Source organism: Emys orbicularis, chromosome 1 (assembly GCF_028017835.1).
Source record: "Emys orbicularis isolate rEmyOrb1 chromosome 1, rEmyOrb1.hap1, whole genome shotgun sequence".
Taxonomy (NCBI): domain Eukaryota; kingdom Metazoa; phylum Chordata; order Testudines; family Emydidae; genus Emys; species Emys orbicularis.
The window spans coordinates 16,160,306-16,179,600 of NC_088683.1; the positions used below are offsets into that span (position 1 = coordinate 16,160,306).

Here is a 19,295-nt window from a genome sequence, read left to right on the forward strand (position 1 = left end):
TACACATTATCATATATGATAATGAATAGCATATAGAAGGTAGATCAGATTTAACCATTGTCATAATACAAGAGCCAAAGCTACACCCAATGAAAAGAAAAGGCAACAAATTTAAAACTGATCAAGCTTTTTGTACAAAGCATAATCAATGTGACCTTTGCTACCACAAGGTGTTATTGAGGCCAAGAGTTTAGCAGGATTCAAAAAGGATTATTGATATAAATTTATGTTAAGAATATAGCAGCTGTAGCAGACAGGGTAGAAATCTGAGATCTTCCATCATGCTTTATGATGGCAAGGGTTCCTACATTGTTCACTGTGTGGACTGCCTTTTAAGGCCAAGGATTGCTTGTGAGCCAGATGCCCTCTCATTTGTGATTCCACAGCGTACCTATGACAGTTACAGCAATTGCGAACATGGAAAACTATGGTTAGGAAAGCATGTAATGTCTTTCAATGTAATGTTAGGAAAGCGTAGGCTGTCTTGCAATGTCTGGAAATGAGGAGACAGCATCATGTAACCAGTGGCCTCTCTGCAGACAAGTGTTCATAGGCCATAGTTTGGGAACCTCGGCTTTGGAATATCAACGGAAGTTAGAAAAAAAACGTAGTATTGTTTTTCTCCATTGTGTAGGTTTATGTGGTTGTTTGAAAATCTGGTAGTGGATGCCTTAGAAGGCAAGGTGCTAAGTGAGGTGGACCATTGGTGTGGTCCAGTATAACAGTCCCTATGTTTTTTTTGGTTTTAGGGTTTTACACAGAGGGCGGGAGGGGGGGGGGGGAAACTAGTTAAAAATTCCAAAATTCAGTGAATGGTTTGAAGCTATTTTATGGGGTTGGATGCTGGAATAAATCCAGGCCAGATGGATTTAGTAGGTGGAGAGCAGGTGTAGTAGTATAGTGATAAATTTATATATACACCACTTGTGTGGAGGTGATAGTCATGGGATGAATTGTGATAAATCATCCACCTTAGCCTACCCTCCCTGCCTTCTGCTCACCAATCCATTTCCCCTGAAATGTATTAGCAACCCAAGAACAGCTTCGAGCAGACCCTCCCCCCTTTTTTAATCACATCTGTCTGCCAGTAAAATGCTGCTTCATCTCCCAAATATTGTACTTCCTACTTAAAAATTACCACTGTCCAAGGCCTAGAATGGGAAGATTCAGTCCTGAATCAGTGGTGTCCAGTAGCTGGTCCAGAGATAGAAAATGGGAGCTTTTTGCCATTGTGAAATGGGCCTACGGCTTGGTTCTAGCCCTGGAGGAAGCTGCAGGGTTGGAATTTAAAATAGCAATATAATTTTATGTATAGAAAAACTACACCTGGATAATGTAACAGTCAGAAACTCACACTAATAAAAATATTTTGTATTGCTCTCCACCATGATGTGTTTCCTGTTTATTACATGCTTGTGCATATTATCGCATGGACATCAGCTCCACATATGGGCTGTGCGTGATCTTTGCCTTTTAAAATGTTATAACCTCTGCAAACACTAACCAATTTTCCCTTCTGTATATCTTACAGAGAGACTGCCGCAGAGTTAGCTGGAACATTACCAAGGTAAGCAAGCTGTTCTAAACTAATCTGTATGTCTGCTTCTGGTAGCTGAAAGAAGCCTGTCAGAGTGTGGGGAGGCAACATGGATATATGGAGAAAACATTTTGATTTGTTTGCCATACCCAGTAAAATGGCTGTAAAGTGCTGTGGCCCCCAAGAACAGATCATTTTAAATTAACATGTTTAAACTGCTTTGAGGTTCAGCTCAGTTGGCTACCACCTGAAGAAAAGCATCTCAGATTTGGTCTCCTGCCACGTTCAAACTACGTACATTGTAGGTGGTTTCGACGTTGCCTTACATTTTAACAGTGAGGGAAAAGTCGGTTGTGAAAATCCAAATGTTCTTTCCTTGGGAAAGCAGAAGAACCAAATAGATCTGATCTTCCAACCTTTCAAAGAGAACCTCCTTGTGGTCAGAGGAGACAAATATAAGGCTGTAATCCTGGAGATGAAAATTATTCAAACAACTGAAAAAATGTGGAGTGGCATCCTGAATTCTATTAAGTGACAGATTACATTCTGAATATCAAGGAGCAATGCATGTGATCCCTTTGCATCTCATTTCACCCCAGCTTCTTTATTATTGAATTGTGTGGGGGTTTTTTAATGAGCGTAGTTATTTTTCAGTGAATATTATATTGTAGTTTGACACATATTCATAATGAAAATGTGTAAAATGCAAACCATGAAATCTTCATTGCAGTTATAAAATCAATTTTTTAAACAACATGGTGGTAAAGATATTTGACACATCAGCTATTTCTCATTCTAAGGCAGCTAAAAAAATCTGCTTCACTTTTTTGGTGGGTCATGTGAGATCCAAATGTTCGTTCATTGGAAAAGCAGGCGAACCACATTTGTTTATGGTGAGAATCATGGCCGGACTTAATTCCAACATACAGTAACAAGGTGTATTTTTTCCTTCATTTGATGGATATTTTTCTTTGGTTGTTTTCCAGGAATGTTTGCAGGTACAACCTAGTTGAATACAGCTAGGTCTTTCTGCTATCATTCTCTTCTTAGGTTTCCTGTCCTTTTTATCTTCAAATGTGCAATGAAATATGTTGGTGCAATTTAACAAGGCATCTGAAATTCTGTTTATTCTCTGGCTAATGATCTGTGTGGTACATGACACTTAGGGATTTTTATTCTTTGTAGTCGTAAAGGAATGCTTACAATTCTGCATCTGGGAAAAATGAAAATAGAGATTCAACAGCAGCTGACTAGTTAATCCTTTCTTGAAGACATTAGTATTTACTATGTTTCATAATTTAGTTGTCATTTTTTTTAGTTTTAAGGATAGAGTATTTCCAATCTGATTGCACTGCATGTCATTAACTTAACTTTGACTTGGCATTAGTTGACAATATATAGTATGAAACCTTTGTACAGCAGAAGTGAATTCTACCCTAGTAGTTTTAAATGCTTTGAAGTTAAAATGAGAAATCTACACTAGGAGCTTGAGTAAGCATCCAGTTTTTATCTCACTGCTAATGGAAACCTAACTGTGTGTTTGAATTCTTGCCACAGCTGAAATTAAAGTCTGGTGGTAATATGTCACATGTAGAAATTAGATTATATGAGCAATGTGCATGAGGCATTGTAATTGTATTATAAATATTAAAGCCAATGATCTTGTCTAGATTAAAACAAATGTTTACAGCTGTGTGAGTGTTGGCATTCTTCTACTAGTCTTCAAGCTTTTCTCTGGTGTGACCTGTCGTTGCTTTTGTTTCAGTAGTACGCTTTTTTGATTTACTCTTTATTGATTAGTTTTTTATATATTATTTGTTCAAACTGCAAATGAATACTTTTGATATTAACAGTTCATAAATTTAGAACCTAATCCAAGAATTTTTTTCTTCTGTCGATGCTGATTTTCTTCCCAAAATGGTTCATTTCAATAGACACAATTTAGATATTGGGATTTTCAAAATATAAAAGAAATAACTTCTTTTGTAGATGCTGTGCTATCCACACATTTGCCTAATGAGACAAAGACAAACAAACAAAAAAGGGCACTCTGCCGCAGTTCTGAATATTAAATCTTATCTATGTAACTAAACATAATGACTTTTCTCTGTTTACAAATAGTCATAAGCATATACATGGCATAAATTGCTCAAATCCTTTCCTTCATTAGTAAACTTGCCCAAAAGAATCTCTTCTTTAACCCTTCAGAGTGTACGCTATGTATTTGTCTGCTCATCTGAAGGATGTCAGCATTTTCAGGGTTAATGGTGCCTCCAGGGGTTTTCTGGCTTTGTCAACATAATAAAAATAAATATTTCTTTCCAAATTTGTACACAGATTAATTGGATTATATATATTAAAAAAAAAGTGGGTGCTCCAATTTCCCAGAAAAGAGTTTATAAATTAGGAAACATGTTTTCTTTCTCTTCTGCCCTAATTAAGAGACTCACTCATAAGTGTGTGTTCAGAAAGTAAAGGTAAGAGAAGAATCCCTCTTAAAACACAGGAGAGTTGTTTTGGGGGTTTTTTTCATGTTGGCATCAGCCATCAAATGCTGTTGAGCATTTTCTAAATAATCATTTTAAATAGGAAGACACATTTTCTTCTGATTTACTTAGCCAAAAGATTCACCAACAGATTTCATCAGTGCTTAGGGTCAAGATGGAAAAAAAAAATGAAAAACTGAGTTTTGTAAACTTCTGTTAGAAGGAAATTTAATGGATAATTTTGTGTTTGTAGAAAGATATAAATTAGAAACAAATACATGACAGGTTTTAACTGCAAGAACTTGATAGCTAGGTTTTATACTATGTCTTTTTCTTTACTGGCTTATTTCTTTTGATATGTTTAGATAATACAGAATAGAGAGAGAATTGATTTTAAACTTAAAATGCAATAGATTCAACTTCATTATTATATATGTATGAGGCCATGGATTTTTGTTTTTCGAAGAAAGGTTTTCTATGTATAACAGCACATCAAAGAAAAGATCTTCATAAGGAAAACTTCATAATATTGTTAGGTTGTTCATTGCATGACCTATTTAGAGTACTCAGATTCTTCTTGTTGTAGACTACATAATTAAATTTTAAATGGAACATGATAAAGAAATTATACTGGTGATCTCCGGAGACTTGAATACCCTATTTGGCTCTTTACAAGAGTGTAGCAAAGGCATATTTTAAAATTTAATAAAGGTCTGGCCTCATTTTTTCCTTTTAGATTTTCTAGAGCTGCTGTGCCAATCCTGTTCCAAAGCTACTTTTGCAGATCTATATTATCCACATGTTGCCTGAAATAACAGCTCAAAATATAGTTCTTAAAAGCACGTTTATCTTGACTTGAGAAATCCGTTATTTAAGCATGATAAAGTATAGCTGATCAATCAAACTCGTCTCATAAAACCTGCAGTTCCTGAATTTGTAGCTGTAGAAAATCGGGCTTCATCTTGTTTTGGTAACATTTGCGTTGTCCTTAGAACGTATCAAGCAAAAGAGGCAGAGTATTATTTTGCAATGTAGACTGCCTATTCTCAGAGCATAAATTGCACTCCATGAGGGGGTCAAAGAGACAAGACAGCACAGCCAAGGAATAAAGAAGAATACTTGGCTTCCACATCTAAGGAGCCATTCCAGTTTCTAGGGTAAATAAAACATGTTTTCTAACCTTCCATGATTTTTTTTATATATACATTTAAAGAGAAATAATCTGTATAAAGTCCTATATTTTAAATATTTATCTCTTTACTATTATACTAATAACATCTTAGGTTATTACCCTTAAAAAAAAATTAAGAAAATTCTTATTTACTTGCTATGTTTTGTGCTGCTGGCTTAATTTTGCATTTCATTCATCAGTACTTGGGAGAATGAAGTGAACCGGTCACTTCCTGTACTAACCCAGGGCTGTTGTTTGCATTTCCAGAACTCCAGGGAAATGTGTAAAATGCCTGTGTAAATAAAAGTAACAATAGAGCCAAGAGTTTTTATTGAAATTTGATCAAAATTCGGGTAAGGTTTTTTAACTACACAGTGCTATTAACTGGCCTCTTCCAAAAAAAAAAAAAAAAAAAAAAAAAAAAGGAAGAAGAAAAGGAAAAGAAGGTAGGGGGGGGAAAAAGAGCAAAACTAACATCTGCATTAAAAATACAATAGATGTTAAAATACAAAGCACCAAAAGAAGACAGGGACATATTAAAATATAGGCTAATAGTCTTTATTTGAGTTCTGTGACTGTATGTGTGTTTAAACAATACACCTCTACCTCGATATAACGCTGTCCTCAGGAGCCAAAAAATCTTACCGCCTTATAGGTGAAACTGTGTTATATCGAACTTGCTTTGATCCACCGCAGTGCGCAGCCCTGCCCCCCCGGAGCACTGCTTTACCGCGTTATATCTGAATTCGTGTTATATCGGGTCGCGTTATATCGAGGTAGCGGTGTATATGTTATCAGCTAAGGTCAAGGCTTACAGTACATTATGACTTTGAATTTCTTGGCATGTATATGGGATTTGTGTGTAAAATTTCCAAAGGTGCACAAGTCCCATTTTCAAAAGAGACTTGCTCATTTAGGCACAAAGTCTCACCGAGAACCAATGGGATATAGGTTACTAAGTGCCTAAGTCACTTTGACAATGGAATGTAGTCTCTGAAGTATGCTTCAGCTGAAGTAGGCTTTTGAAAATTTTATACACAACTTCACTGTTATTGAAATATAATACAGTTAAGCTTTTATCTAAAGGGAAAAATAAAATTGACAACCCACCATATGACAGGCAAAGTGAAATCTCTTGATCGCTAACTGACAGCCATTTTTATGATACCATTGTGTTATGGAATGATCTGTCTTCCAAGGAGCTAAGTATACAAGATTTTGAAACATTACTGCCTTGACAGACATAATTCAAGTAACTGCTTGTAAATTCTGGGTGAATTATAAAATCTGTGTGGCTATTTCAAATTAGTTAATAAAATATCCATGAAGATTTTAATGAAAATATAATCATAAAAAGGAACATTTGTAATAGTAGTAGCAGCGAGTTGATTAAAGGCCTCCTTGAGATTCATATTGCCTCGCTTCCATTAATCCATACAAAACCCAGCTTATAGGATCATCTTCATTGCGTGTCACTCCAATTGTGCCACCATCCCCTCCCTTTAAATTTTTCCACTGATTGTTAAACAGCATCAAGTTCAACCTTCTTTTCTTTAAATTCAAGAACGTCCACAACTCTGAACTTCTTTGCCATTCATGTCTCTTATCGAGACATCCTGTGCTCTGCCAGTGGTACCAGTCTTGAACACCCATTGTCCGCTTCTTCCATATATATCTCTCTGCTTTCTTCTACTCTGCCTTTACCCATGAAACCCTGTACAGAAGTTGTCGCACCAGTTATTGGGCTCAATACAGTAATTACTGGTAAAATTCTATAGCCTGTGTAATGCAGGAGCTTGGACTAGATACACATGATGCCTTTAAAATCCATTAACTAGTCAGTTTCCTTTTCCTCCTGCAAATCCCTTCTCAAGATGCACTTCCACTCTGATACCTAGAAGGAATAGGTCAACTAATGATCTCTAGGTTGGGTGGCAATTGGGAATAGCTAATATTGATTATTATTTTTATTTCAAATTATGTGGATCCTTTCAGTTGTGCCCATACTAGTCTCTGTGAAAATATAATCTTATTGTTTACCTTGTCCTCCCTCCCCACTACCTTCCTACTGTTTGTTCATACTCACTTTTTGTGTCTTGTTTCAAACCACCTTTTCAATTTTAGGATGCTCAATTTGTGACACATTATAAAGGCAGGGTTTTCAGAGGGAGGGTGCTCTGCACTTTCTGAAAATCAGATCCTTTTAAGATCTCTCAAATTGGGCTTCCAAAATCACTAATCACTTTTGGAAATCTTGGCCCTAATCTTTCAATGCTAAAGTTCCCCATTTGTGAATGGATACTTCCTTTGTCTTGTTTAGTTAGATTTAGGGAAGAGACTGTCTATTACTGTGGATTTAAATGGCACAATGAAGCCCTGATTTGTTTGGGGTCTCCAGGCACTACTATAATACAAATAATAAATAGTAATTCTTTGCTATGGCAGAACACTTAAGTTGATTTATTGGAAATGTACTGTGCTTTTGAACAAATTATACCAAAGTTATCAGTTAATTTTCTGAAAATTTTCAAGTAAAGCTCCAACAATCCTAACAAGTGAGTTCAATATTTGTTTCTTCAGGTATATACTGAAACAATTGTATCTCCATTCAAAACTATTTTTTCAGATGACGATAGTCATGAAACACATTGATTTATGTTTTCTATGAAATTCACCATTTGTGTAATGAAAACTACATTTTCCATTGTGGAAAAAATAGTATTGTTCATAATTCCTAATGTTGTGTAGGATCTGATTCATTTCTGAAGAGGTATTTTTAAAATCTACGAACTGTTTGCAGATTAAAATAAAAAGGCCGGAGGGCGATTTACTATCCAGGTAAATTTTCTAGTGATCGTTCCAGGTAACATTTTCAAAAGTGCCAAAGTCACTTAGAGCCAGATTTAGATGCTTAAAGATGCCTAACTCCCCTATATACATTTTAAAATCTGGCACTTAGCCTCCCAACCCACTTGAAAATTTTACCTTCCATCTTCAAAAGTCTTCTGACCAACAGCCTCTAACTTTAGTAAGAGAGATAGAGTAACTATCAAATTACCCATCATTTGAATCAACAACTACTTTCACCACCTGCCAATGACTGTCAGAATACTTGAATGAATTTGGTTTTGCATCATCTCCGAGAGTCTGGTAGGTTTTATCCACATTTTACACTTAGGAAGCCAGAGTTACATTCATTTTTATTCATCTGTCCCAAACTCCTAGGTGGTACTTAAACTTATGTTTAAAACTATAGCAATCCAAAGATGTCCAGTGCTTTCTGTGGTAGAAATGAAAAGAACTCAGCTGATTCACATTCCTGAGGGTGAATCCCAAGATGATGATTTTATTTGTACAGTGCCTAAAGAGTGTGAAGTGCTTTATAGAATACATTGTCCTTTTTTCCAAGAGGCCTTGTAGCCTAATTTTAAGGGAAGGCACTATGAATGTGAACACTAAAAACCAGGGAGAGAAGAAAAGAGAATGTTTGAGAGGGTTAAAATAAGAAGACTGAGTGGTTACTTATCTACGTTTCTTAATGGTACCACTTTTATTTTACTTTGTTAACTTAAATGTACACTGGGCCAGGGACAACTTTTAATGGACATGGGATTAATATTTCTTGGCTTCACACAACAAGGGAGCCTTTTCAAAAAGGCTGAATGAGGAGAGGGAAGGAGGCCTGGCAGAGTAGGATTTGGAAAGTCATTCCATGCGTAGGGAACGGCATAGAAGAAGATGTGGAAAGTGAAGGGTCAATCCTTGCTCTCTCCAACTAGGCCCCCATTCAGCAGGGTCAATGAGATCAATAGAAATACTCGTGCTTAAAGTTAGATACATGCTTAAGCACTTTGCTGAATCAGGGCCCTAGTGCTCAAGCTCACCCAGAATAGTATCCTTTAGAAACTTGGTGCTGATGATGGGCCTTGTGTGAGTAATTCTGGGAATAATTTCAGATCTAGATCTAGATTTGGAAACTAAATAATAAGGTGAATATCTAAGGTTGGGGCAGGAAAGAAGGCTAGCAATTTAGGTCAAGGAGAGGGTTCGTTAGTATGACATAATGTAGAGAACCTTTCATTTCTAGGTCACTATTTCTAATCTATCCCTGGTAAGAGTTGATACCAACTGATGGCTGTTTGACAACCTATTTGAAATGAGTTGGTGACATCAGTCAATTTATTTACACTCACATCACCTAACAATTGTTGATGGACAAAGTGAAGAAGTTTGCATTGCCGCTCCTTGTGTAGTAGATAAACATGAGACTTCAATCTAGCCTCTTTTCTCAGCAGTGCTTTTGCTCGTTTTAATGTACACAAATCAATTTTATTTATAAAGTCTAATAATTAGAGGAGCGATGTAACAATTATTTTAATTCCAAAAGATCCTGCTATGAATTATGTACAAGTCTTTAAGAATTCTAAATAAAATATTTAAAAGATCAAAAATGTAATACTTCTCCCCAGTGTTCAAGGTTAACAGTTTATATTTCATCTACTTTATATTAAAAACATTTTTTTTGGAGTCTATAAATGTTAAATGTTTTTAGGAGACAATGATCATAATGGAACTGAATGCAAAACCAGGGACAAAGTTTCAAAGCAAAAATTAGTGATTTTTTGCATGTTTCAGTTTTTAGATACCAATTTGAGATACTTCTTGGGGTCAATGAGAATACTCACATGAGTAAGGGTTGCCAGGATTGGGTCCTTAGGTATCTCCACAAGAGCAAGGTAACAAAGCAAATAAAACAAAACAAGGTTTTAATGGGGCTAAAACGCACACATGCGAGGCCAGATCCCCAGCTGGTGGTGTAGCACTGGTGACTGTAATGGCACCATGCCACTTTAAACCACTTGAAGATCTGGCCAATTTTTCCGAAAGTTTCCTGCGACTCCCACTAGGCTTTGCAAGATGTGGCGCTCACAGCGTTTCTACCACAGCAAAATGAAAACTTTGCAATTAGATTAGTTGGGCTATCATGGAAGATATTTTTCATCCAGACGTTGGAATCTTTACAAAATTAGTGTAGCTTCCTGCTGGGAATATTTATTTGTCAGCACATGAGAAGCTGCTTTGATCAGGTCCGAGTTACATTTGTTTTAGTTATTCTGAAGTTCATGGGAGTATGCTGACAAAGAGGCAGGAGACATGGAGGGGAAGGGCTCATATCTCATATGAGAACAAAGACTTTACCATTCAATGTTACTCTGGCCTCCGCTCAACATTCGCTTCTTGAGATTGGGAGAAAGAAATAAAATACTATCTGGACTTTTAGATCCCAAACCCGCAAACACTTATATGCTTAATTGACGTCTGTTACTACTCATGTCAGTAAAATTAAGCATGTGCATGAATGCTTTTAGCATTGTGACTTAATTAGTAGTCAGACCTTTCTTTCAATGGACACCTTTTTCTAGTCAGTAGTATCGTAAAGCAATATACTAAATATTAGGCCACATTTGATTTCACAGTGTCCTTTGAAAGATACTGGCTGGGATTTTTTTTTTAAATGTCTGACTAAAATTAGGCTCCTGAGTCTGTATTTAAAAACCCACAAAAGGGGGTTGATTTTTCAAAAGTCCTGAGCACCAGCGGCTTCAACTAAAGTCAATGGCCGTTGCAAATGCTTAGTGCTTCTGAAAGCCAGGCCGTTAATTTAGGAGACTGCTGGGCACAAATGTGAGTTAAATGCCCAACTGCCAGTTGCACTTTTGAGAATCCCCCAGCAGGTTTGGCTCCAGGAGCCTGACTTTAGGCCTCCATTTTTAAAAAAAATCTCGGTTGATGTAATTTGCTGCTATCATAGGCAGGTGCTTACATCAGCAGTGACTTTTGTCTCACTCAATGCTGAGTTTCATTTCAGGATCACATGATATGAGGGAACAGAAGTTTTGCTACTGGGAAGTTTTATTTAACAGAAATGAAATATTATTATTCATGTCATGAATAATTGAGTCCCCAGATGTTCTCATTCTGTATCAATGACTGTGGACAATGACACTAGATAGACTATGACAGCATGAATTGGGTTTGGGTTTTTTTTGAACCTGTAAAGTGGCTGTGGCTTTTTAGCTGGTTACTAGGAACTGACGTTACAGGCTGTGCAGCTGTAAAAAGGGCCTTTTCATTTTCATGCAGAATAAATAAAATAAAAATTACAGAAATAGCATTTCTTCTACCCGCTCCCACCCAAGCTGAAATAAATAGAGGTATCCTTGATGTAACAATAGAATTTGGAAAGGCGCTCAAGAGAAAAAGATATTGCTGTTTAACACTGAATAACCAGAATGTAATAATAAAAATAATTGCTTTAGCAAAAGGCCACCTGTTGACTTTCTTGGATTTTTATGTCCAAAATATTGATTTTAAAAAATAACAGAGAAGGGAAGGTTCTGACCCTAAGAAGTATCTGATTAAACGCAGGGAAAGAAATTTTTATTAGATTTAATAATAAGTGAAACGATGCCCACTAACGTGTCTAAAACTGCTAATCATGGTCCTTACCACTAGGGAGTGAAATAGTTAAAGAATTACTTGTATGGCACCTAATGTACTGTGAATCCAGCATATATGCCTGGATTGCTAAATTGTTAAATCACACTGAATCATTTCTCTAATAATAGAATAGCGATCACACCTTCCATCGCAAGGAACCCATAGCTCTGTACAAAACGCAGCCAGCCCAGGGGGAATGGTACCTCGTGCAATTGGAGCACAGCATGCCACCTAAACTGCAGAAATGGAGGGGAAATGTGGATTTGTGCTCCCGTCAAAGAAAGTTCATGTGCAATTGTCCTACTGGCTGAATAAAGATAAAATCAATAAATAAGGCTCTTTTATCATTAACCTCTCCTATTCAGATCTATTTTCTGAGGCGTTTGAGTTCTCACTTTTGGAGTTCTCCTTTAAAGCTCTGTCTTGTGAATCTGGAGAACATTGCCAAAGTGTATGTGAAATCAATGTGACTGGACAGTTGCTGAGACTTTTAATCAGCATTTTAAGGCTCAGGTCATCTTAGTTAAAGAAGTCAAGGCATGATGAAGCTCTTATTTAAATGTTTCAGTGTTGATATTTTTCCTCTATTATAATATGGAAATTGTCTAAGGACGCTTAACAGTCCTCTGATTAGAGCAAAAAGCAAATATGCTCCCAAAGGGGTAGTAGACATGCAGAAGTCGGGGAGGAAATTCTGTAATAAAGAGGCCTTCAGTCAAACAACAAGTTATGCATCTGTTTTCTCAAAAATTGAGAGGTGGGGACGATTGCTGTGGTTTAAAGCTGACATTGATTATCTCTAAATTCTGCATAAACTCGGCTCACGATTCCATTCTCTCTTCAGTATCTCAATTTTATAGAGCCATCATAAGCGTGTGATAATGTGTCTGAAAAGGGAGTGAGGGTCACAGATGGAAAGTTTCAATGAGAGGCAGGGGGAAGCATACTTTGGGGACTGCATAAGGTTAACTCGTGTACATTGTGTATATGTAAATGGTGACATATGGAAACACAGTATTGTGACATCCATACCTAGAGTAAAAATCCTGACAAAGTAACGCACATTCAGGCCATATTAACTTCAGCTCTAGAGTTTCTGTGTGGCAGCAAGTGAGGCTAGCAATATCCTACACAGGCTGTCACTGCACTTGATGTTGGCCAGGGGTATTCCCAAGCTGGTGGGACATGCCTCTTCCATTACACCATGGGGTCTGCTGCACATAACTCTGGTAAGATTTTTAGTTAAGCAAACAGAATTGTTCTGCTGAGCTATATATGTAATGGGCTAAGGCATGCTGAAGGGTGTTCTTTAGAGTCAGAAGATGGCTGGGAGTCTGATCACCAGCAGCTGATGTACTTTGGACCATTTTAATTAGTACACGTTAAAAAAACCAGTATTTTGCCCATCCTCCTTTCTCCTAGCATTGGCACTGTGACCTGCTTCTTTCATGGCATTAACCACACCTCAAGAGTCTGCTGGAAATCTCATGAGAAAACAAAAAATTTTATTATTTATTGAGGGGGTTGGCATTTCTGATTCTGCTGTCATAGAGAACCTGGACTGGTACAAATGTAAAATAATGATAAAAAAGAACACACAAACACCTCTGAACTTTGTAGTTCTGATGAGGTTCTGAACTTCACTGCCGGATTTACTTCTGAAGTGAGCTGATCAAAAATCAGATCAGAATCTCAGAGTTTCCATTGAGTATAGATTTGGACTTGAAGTGTGTGCTTGGGTCCAGTTCTTCATATTAAAAATCAAATAGTAACTTAATATCTACAGCCTTCAAGAAGCTAAATTTTTTTGACCATTTCTTGAAATTGGCAATGATTCTTTGTGCTTCTGAATCCATTTGCCTGTCCCTGTCTGCTACTAGGGTCACACACATGGTGAACTTTACATGTTTGTATTTAAACATGTCATTGACTCAGCATTGATCATTATGAGGAGTATTGTCCAGAAATGCAGATGGCCCATGCTGAAACAAAAATTAAATAAAAAGATAATCCAAAATAAATGCTGATATCTGTCTTTTTGATCGCACAAAGAAGAAAAAAGAAACATTGAACTTCTTAAGGACAGGGAAACCTTTATCCTGTTTTTCTGCTATACTTTTTATACTAGTTGGTTTTGGGGTGTTTTTTTTTTTTTTTTTTTAACTCAAACCTGTGGAGCTTTTAAAGTGTTTTTATTTCTAAAATATAGAACTATAGTAATGTCCTGTCAGAGAATATTCATGCACCACCTCTCAATATACTTACTGGGACATCAATATGGAATCATTTTGCAGTATACAATACATAGAAGAAGACATTTGCCCCACTTCAAGGGGCTTACAGTCTATATAGCCATAGTAGATGGTGCAGTACTGTACTATGATGTCATCAATCATGCCTCCCAAACAGGAGCCAAAGATTTCTGATGCGCAGCTGCTCCTTATCCCCAAGAACTCTACCATCCAGACTTCCACAGGATCAGTGCTGGTGGCTCCCTTCCCACCTACACACACACAACCCCGTTGAAAGGTTGGGAGATGCTGTCAAAGCTAACTCTGAACAAATGAAAAAACACCACTTAAGCAAGCCACGGTCTTGTCCCCAGGATGTAAAATGTGCTGAGACTGGGAGAGATGAAGAGTAGAATCTATCTAATTCACTATGGACATCCCCATGCAAAACTTGCTGCATCTGGCAGTTAGACATTACAGTGGTGAACACTGCACAGTACATTTCAGGCACATAATACACAGATTTTTCCATAGGGGATTAGCACTGTTCTCAGAAATGCGTGGTTGTGTCAAAGGTGCTTCGCTCACTTTCCACAAAATTCTCTTCTCAGATCCATGCAGTGGATTTGAGTGTCTCATCTTCCTACATGGACAGAGCTCCCACTTCTGTTAGAAAGAAAGCCTGCTATCAAAGATGGGAGGGTCCATATTGTTATGGGAGTAGAATTTTCCTCTTAGTCCTTTGCGTTCATAAATTCTCCCCAACATGCTCTCCCAAAACACAGCAACAACAACAAATCTCCTCCTTTACTGGCCTTTCCTTGTGAGACATCATTCCCTTGTTTATCAGCTATTCAATACACATTTTGGGATACTGAAACTTGATAACTGAAATATGATTTTTATAATGAAAAACCCCTGAGGGAAGCATGCAAATGTACTGTAGAAAGCTATTGACATATTGTGCTCTATTCCCAGTGAGTGTATTAACATTTTCTTATTCTTTAACAGAAAACAATGTTCAAAATAAAATAATGTATGAGTGCGAATTCATGGGTCCTGAAGATAACTTTGAAGTTATGATTGAAAACTACACACATACATTAACATGGTCCCCAATGATATATCAAGTTGAGGCCTGGCCATATTATAAAAAGCTACTGCTATTGCCTGATCTGAGGTAATGTTTGACTGCTCCTCTGCTCTCAGTAAAGTTTGTAACCATTTGAACTACCTAGATGGGGGAATTCCACAGCTACAGATTGCACTTGGCTTCTGGTAAAAGGAGCTATTGTTGATCCATGGAGGGATCCAGGCTTGAAGGTTATGTTGTCGCCCATGTAGGAGGAATGCAGGTGTGACTGTGATATGTAAATTATTTTAGACTCCATCCAGAGGATTTAAATCCATCTAGAATCCATCTAAAGGCTTTAAATAAAGTGTAATTGAAAGTATGGAATAGAGCTAACCTGCTCACACAGAGAATGCATCAATTAAAGGCATGTAACAAGAAAACAAGCACTCTGATCTATTCAAATAGAACCTCCCCTGGTAAAACCTGTAATTGCTTTAAACTTCTTCTAAAATCTACATCTCTGCTCTCATCTCATCCTACACACTCTGATGCTCCTTATGTTCTTCTCAGACTGACTCTTTCCGTATCCTTCTCCCACTCCCAGCCTTGCTCCTTCTTTCACCCTCTATGCTTGGAACAGCCTTCCACTCCCCAAACATCAACAACCTACACCTCTCTCTCTCCCTCCCTCCCCCACAGCCTCCTTGAGTCCCACTTCTTTCTTGAAATTCCTCTCTGCTTATGTCCCTACCTAAGTCTTCATGTTTCATAGGCCTAAACCAAGACTCTAGAGATGAACATAGATTAATAGATTCTAGGACTGGAAGGGACCTCGAGAGGTCATCGAGTCCAGTCCCCTGCCCTCATGGCAGGACCAAATACTGTCTAGACCATCCCTGATAGACATTTATCTAACCTACTCTTAAATATCTCCAGAGATGGAGATTCCACAACCTCCCTAGGCAGTTTATTCCAGTGTTTAACCACCCTGACAGTTAAGAACTTTTTCCTAATGTCCAACCTAAACCTCCCTTGCTGCAGTTTAAGCCCATTCCTGAACCTTGGCTCCAGATTCAGAAAAAAGTCAAATAGCATCATTGCGTTTTACCTATGCCCGAGATCTACTGAAATCTATTTTAAGCTAATATAAATAGCCGATATGAGAATACATGCAGGAGGTTTGAAGGCTTCTGCATCAAAAACCTCCTTTCTACACCCTCTTTATTCCTTTCAGATAATTTTTTTAATGTAAGAGCTTAATTGACACACATCTTTCAAATGCATATGCCAACTCAGCTTTGTGGTTGTCAAAAAATGTTTCATTTTAGATCATGACAGATTATTACATTAATCTTTTGTAACCTGTGAAAGGAAAACACTGAAGTAAGATGTTCAGATCCACCATAAGAAGTAGGAGTGCGTGGCTAAGGGAGGGTGACTCTGAACTGTAGCTTCTGCATTTAATCTCTACTCCTTACTTATCCATTAAGTAACTTGATTCTAGAAATTCTGCCTAACCTATCGTCCTAGCTGCAGATGATCTGTCACAGTGATAGCAGCTATTACAAAAGAGAGGATGAAGGAAGGTATCAGAAATGCTTAACAAATTTGTAATGAGACTATTAAACTGTGTATTTTATTTGCAGGCAATATGTCAAAATCAAAGTGTTGCTGGTTTGATGAAGAATGAATAAACAGAGTACATGGTACACTCATGAGTGTATACTTGAGTGATGTGAAATGCAGGATTTACTTAGAGGTTGTTTTCTTTTTCACAGAATTTGCCCTTAAAGACTGAACTGGATTGTAATCTTGCACAAATTGAAAAGGCATCCAATGAATAAAAATTACTTAGATTAACAATAGAACTCTGTAAATGATAGCATTGTGACTTTCACACAGGAAATAGATGCCACTATAATGGATTTTAGCTGATGGGAGTTTCAAATGTAGTGATGGAGATTTATAGAAGTGCAGAAAAGATTGAATTGTACATCAGAAGGGAAAAAATAAGCATGAATGAAGCCCATATATTTATTTATTTCTCACCGATGAATGCACTCTTGTTAATATTAATAGACAATTGTGAGAATGTATGTAGAGGATGATATAAAATCATAGAAGATTAGGGTTGGAAGAGAACTCAGGAAGTCATCTAGTCCAACCCCCTGTTCACAGCAGGACCAACCCCTACTAAATCATCCCAGCCAGGGCTTTGTCAAGCTGGGCCTTAAAAACCTCTACGGATGGAGATTCCACTACTTCCCTAGGTAAACCATTCCAGTGCTTCACCATACTCCTCGTGAAATAGTTTTTCCTAATATCCGACCTAGATCTCCCCCTACTGCAACTTGAGACCATTGCTTCTTGTCATTTGCCACCACTGAGAACAGCCTAGCTCCATCCTCTTTGGAATCCCCCTTCAGGTAATTGAAGGCTGATATCAATTGAAGGCTCACTCTTCTCTTCTGCAGACTAAATTAATATTGTGTTTATCCATCTGTATAGGTACAGTGGTTGCTATTGACACTGCTTACAGAATTTTTTTTCCTCCTGTGAAATTTAAATAAAAATGAAAACAAAATTGTTTTGATCAGAGTTTTATAACCAGGAATTTTCAACTTCCCTGAGAAAAAATCAGAAATGTTTACCAGAAAACTTCAGCCTGAATACAAATAAATTCAGTTTCCTCATGAGAGTTGTAGTTCGCATGCCTTAGGTCCCCATTCATCTCCCCTCTTGCTGAGCCACTGTAAAGCATTATGGGACTTGTAATCGGCCTGAAGACCCCAAAGGAGAATGAAGGCATGAGGCACTTTAACTACAACTCCTATAAGGCATTTGCAATTGGAAAATCTTCAGTATTAAACTCACACCCAAAGAAGTTTTTTTGTTTTCAGGAGTTTTGTGGTTGTTTTGTTTTTTACAAGAAGTCAACATTTTCTGTGGAAAGCAAACACTACTTATGAAAAATGTTGTTCAGTCAAAAAATCAACTTCTTGCTGAAAAACAGTTGACAGAATTTTTCAACTCTTCTTGCTGTTAAAAAGCCAACAGTTGCTAACCGTTTACCATACCATTAGGACTTGATCCAAAATCGGAGGAAATCAGTTGCTATACAGTGGGCTTGCAATGGGGCCCTTATTTCCTATATTTATCGTGGGGGAAACCGTAGGATCTCGGGTGTCACTATGTAGTGACTATTGATAAATGCTGTATATGTTGAAAGAAGAGACATTATGCTTGTCAATCAGAACAGTCAGAATGAAGAACATGCTCTGTTAAGAATAAAATGTGTTGTATCCTTCAGCACTTAATACCTAGTTCTTACCTAACTGTTTACATCAATAGATCCCAAAACCCTTTACAATGGAAGTCAGTTTCATTATCCACATTTGACAGATGGAGAAACTGAGGCACAGATTGTTGAAGTGACTTGCCCAAGGTCACTCAGCAGGCCAGTAGCTGAGCAGGGAGTAGAACTCTGGTTTCCTGAGTCCCCGTCCAGTGTTCTATCCATTAGGCACCTAGACTATGAATGGCTGTGTGTTTGCTTACCTTTGTGGAGCTCAGGCAAACCCGGTTTGGTTGTTTTGAAAATGGACATTTTGAATGTTAATACAAATGATTAGTTTCTTGATAAGCAGCTGTGATTCCTTTATATTGCTTGGGGTGTGCGGAAGGACAGTTGGAAAGCGCATTAAAAATTTCACCTCTCAGAATTTGCTCAATTAAAGGTCCATAAAATATAAATAGGAATAAAATTAGCTTGGTGCAGCTGTTGGGGGGTGAGGTTGTTTTGTTTTTGGTTTAAAGTTGACATGTTAACATTTGCAGAAAGTTCTAAAATACAACATTGGTTATTACCATGTGTATACAGTTGACGAAGCTAAAGTATCTATTTGAGGGGAGTGGGGAGTCTCTCTCAATCAATCCACTCATGAAGATGAGTAGAAAGCATTGGAGATCTGCTTCTGCATCTGCTTCAGCCAGTTTCCTGTCTTCTCTTCAGTGTTGGATGGGCCTGGGTCAAGCTTTGGAGTGGAGTGGAGAGTTGATGCAAGTGACTTTATATCCCTGAGCAGCTCACTGCCTCATTTAACAAGGCTTTACAGGACTACAGAGGCATTGTAAAGCAATAATAGTCATCCAGCTCAAAAATGGATGAACTGGACGGAAAGCCTGGTTGGTCAGCTGAATTGATCTTACCAGCTACTGGCTAGAGAACTACTACTCCTTTGTTTAGTCTGGTGTTTTTTTTTTTTTTTTTAGACGTGATCTCCTTTCACATGGC

At 37.5% G+C, this 19,295-nt stretch overlaps 1 protein-coding gene across 2 annotated transcripts in view; it reads left to right on the forward strand.

Annotated features, from left to right (window-relative positions):
• The window catches only part of CELF2 (CUGBP Elav-like family member 2), a 445,244-nt gene that overhangs the window by 92,931 nt on the left and 333,018 nt on the right, over positions 1 to 19,295 (forward strand). For both annotated transcript variants that reach the window (XM_065419232.1, XM_065419240.1), the window contains exon 2: positions 1,532 to 1,567. In XM_065419232.1, the coding sequence (XP_065275304.1) occupies positions 1,532 to 1,567 (36 nt within the window). The remainder of the gene's footprint in view (positions 1 to 1,531; positions 1,568 to 19,295) is intronic.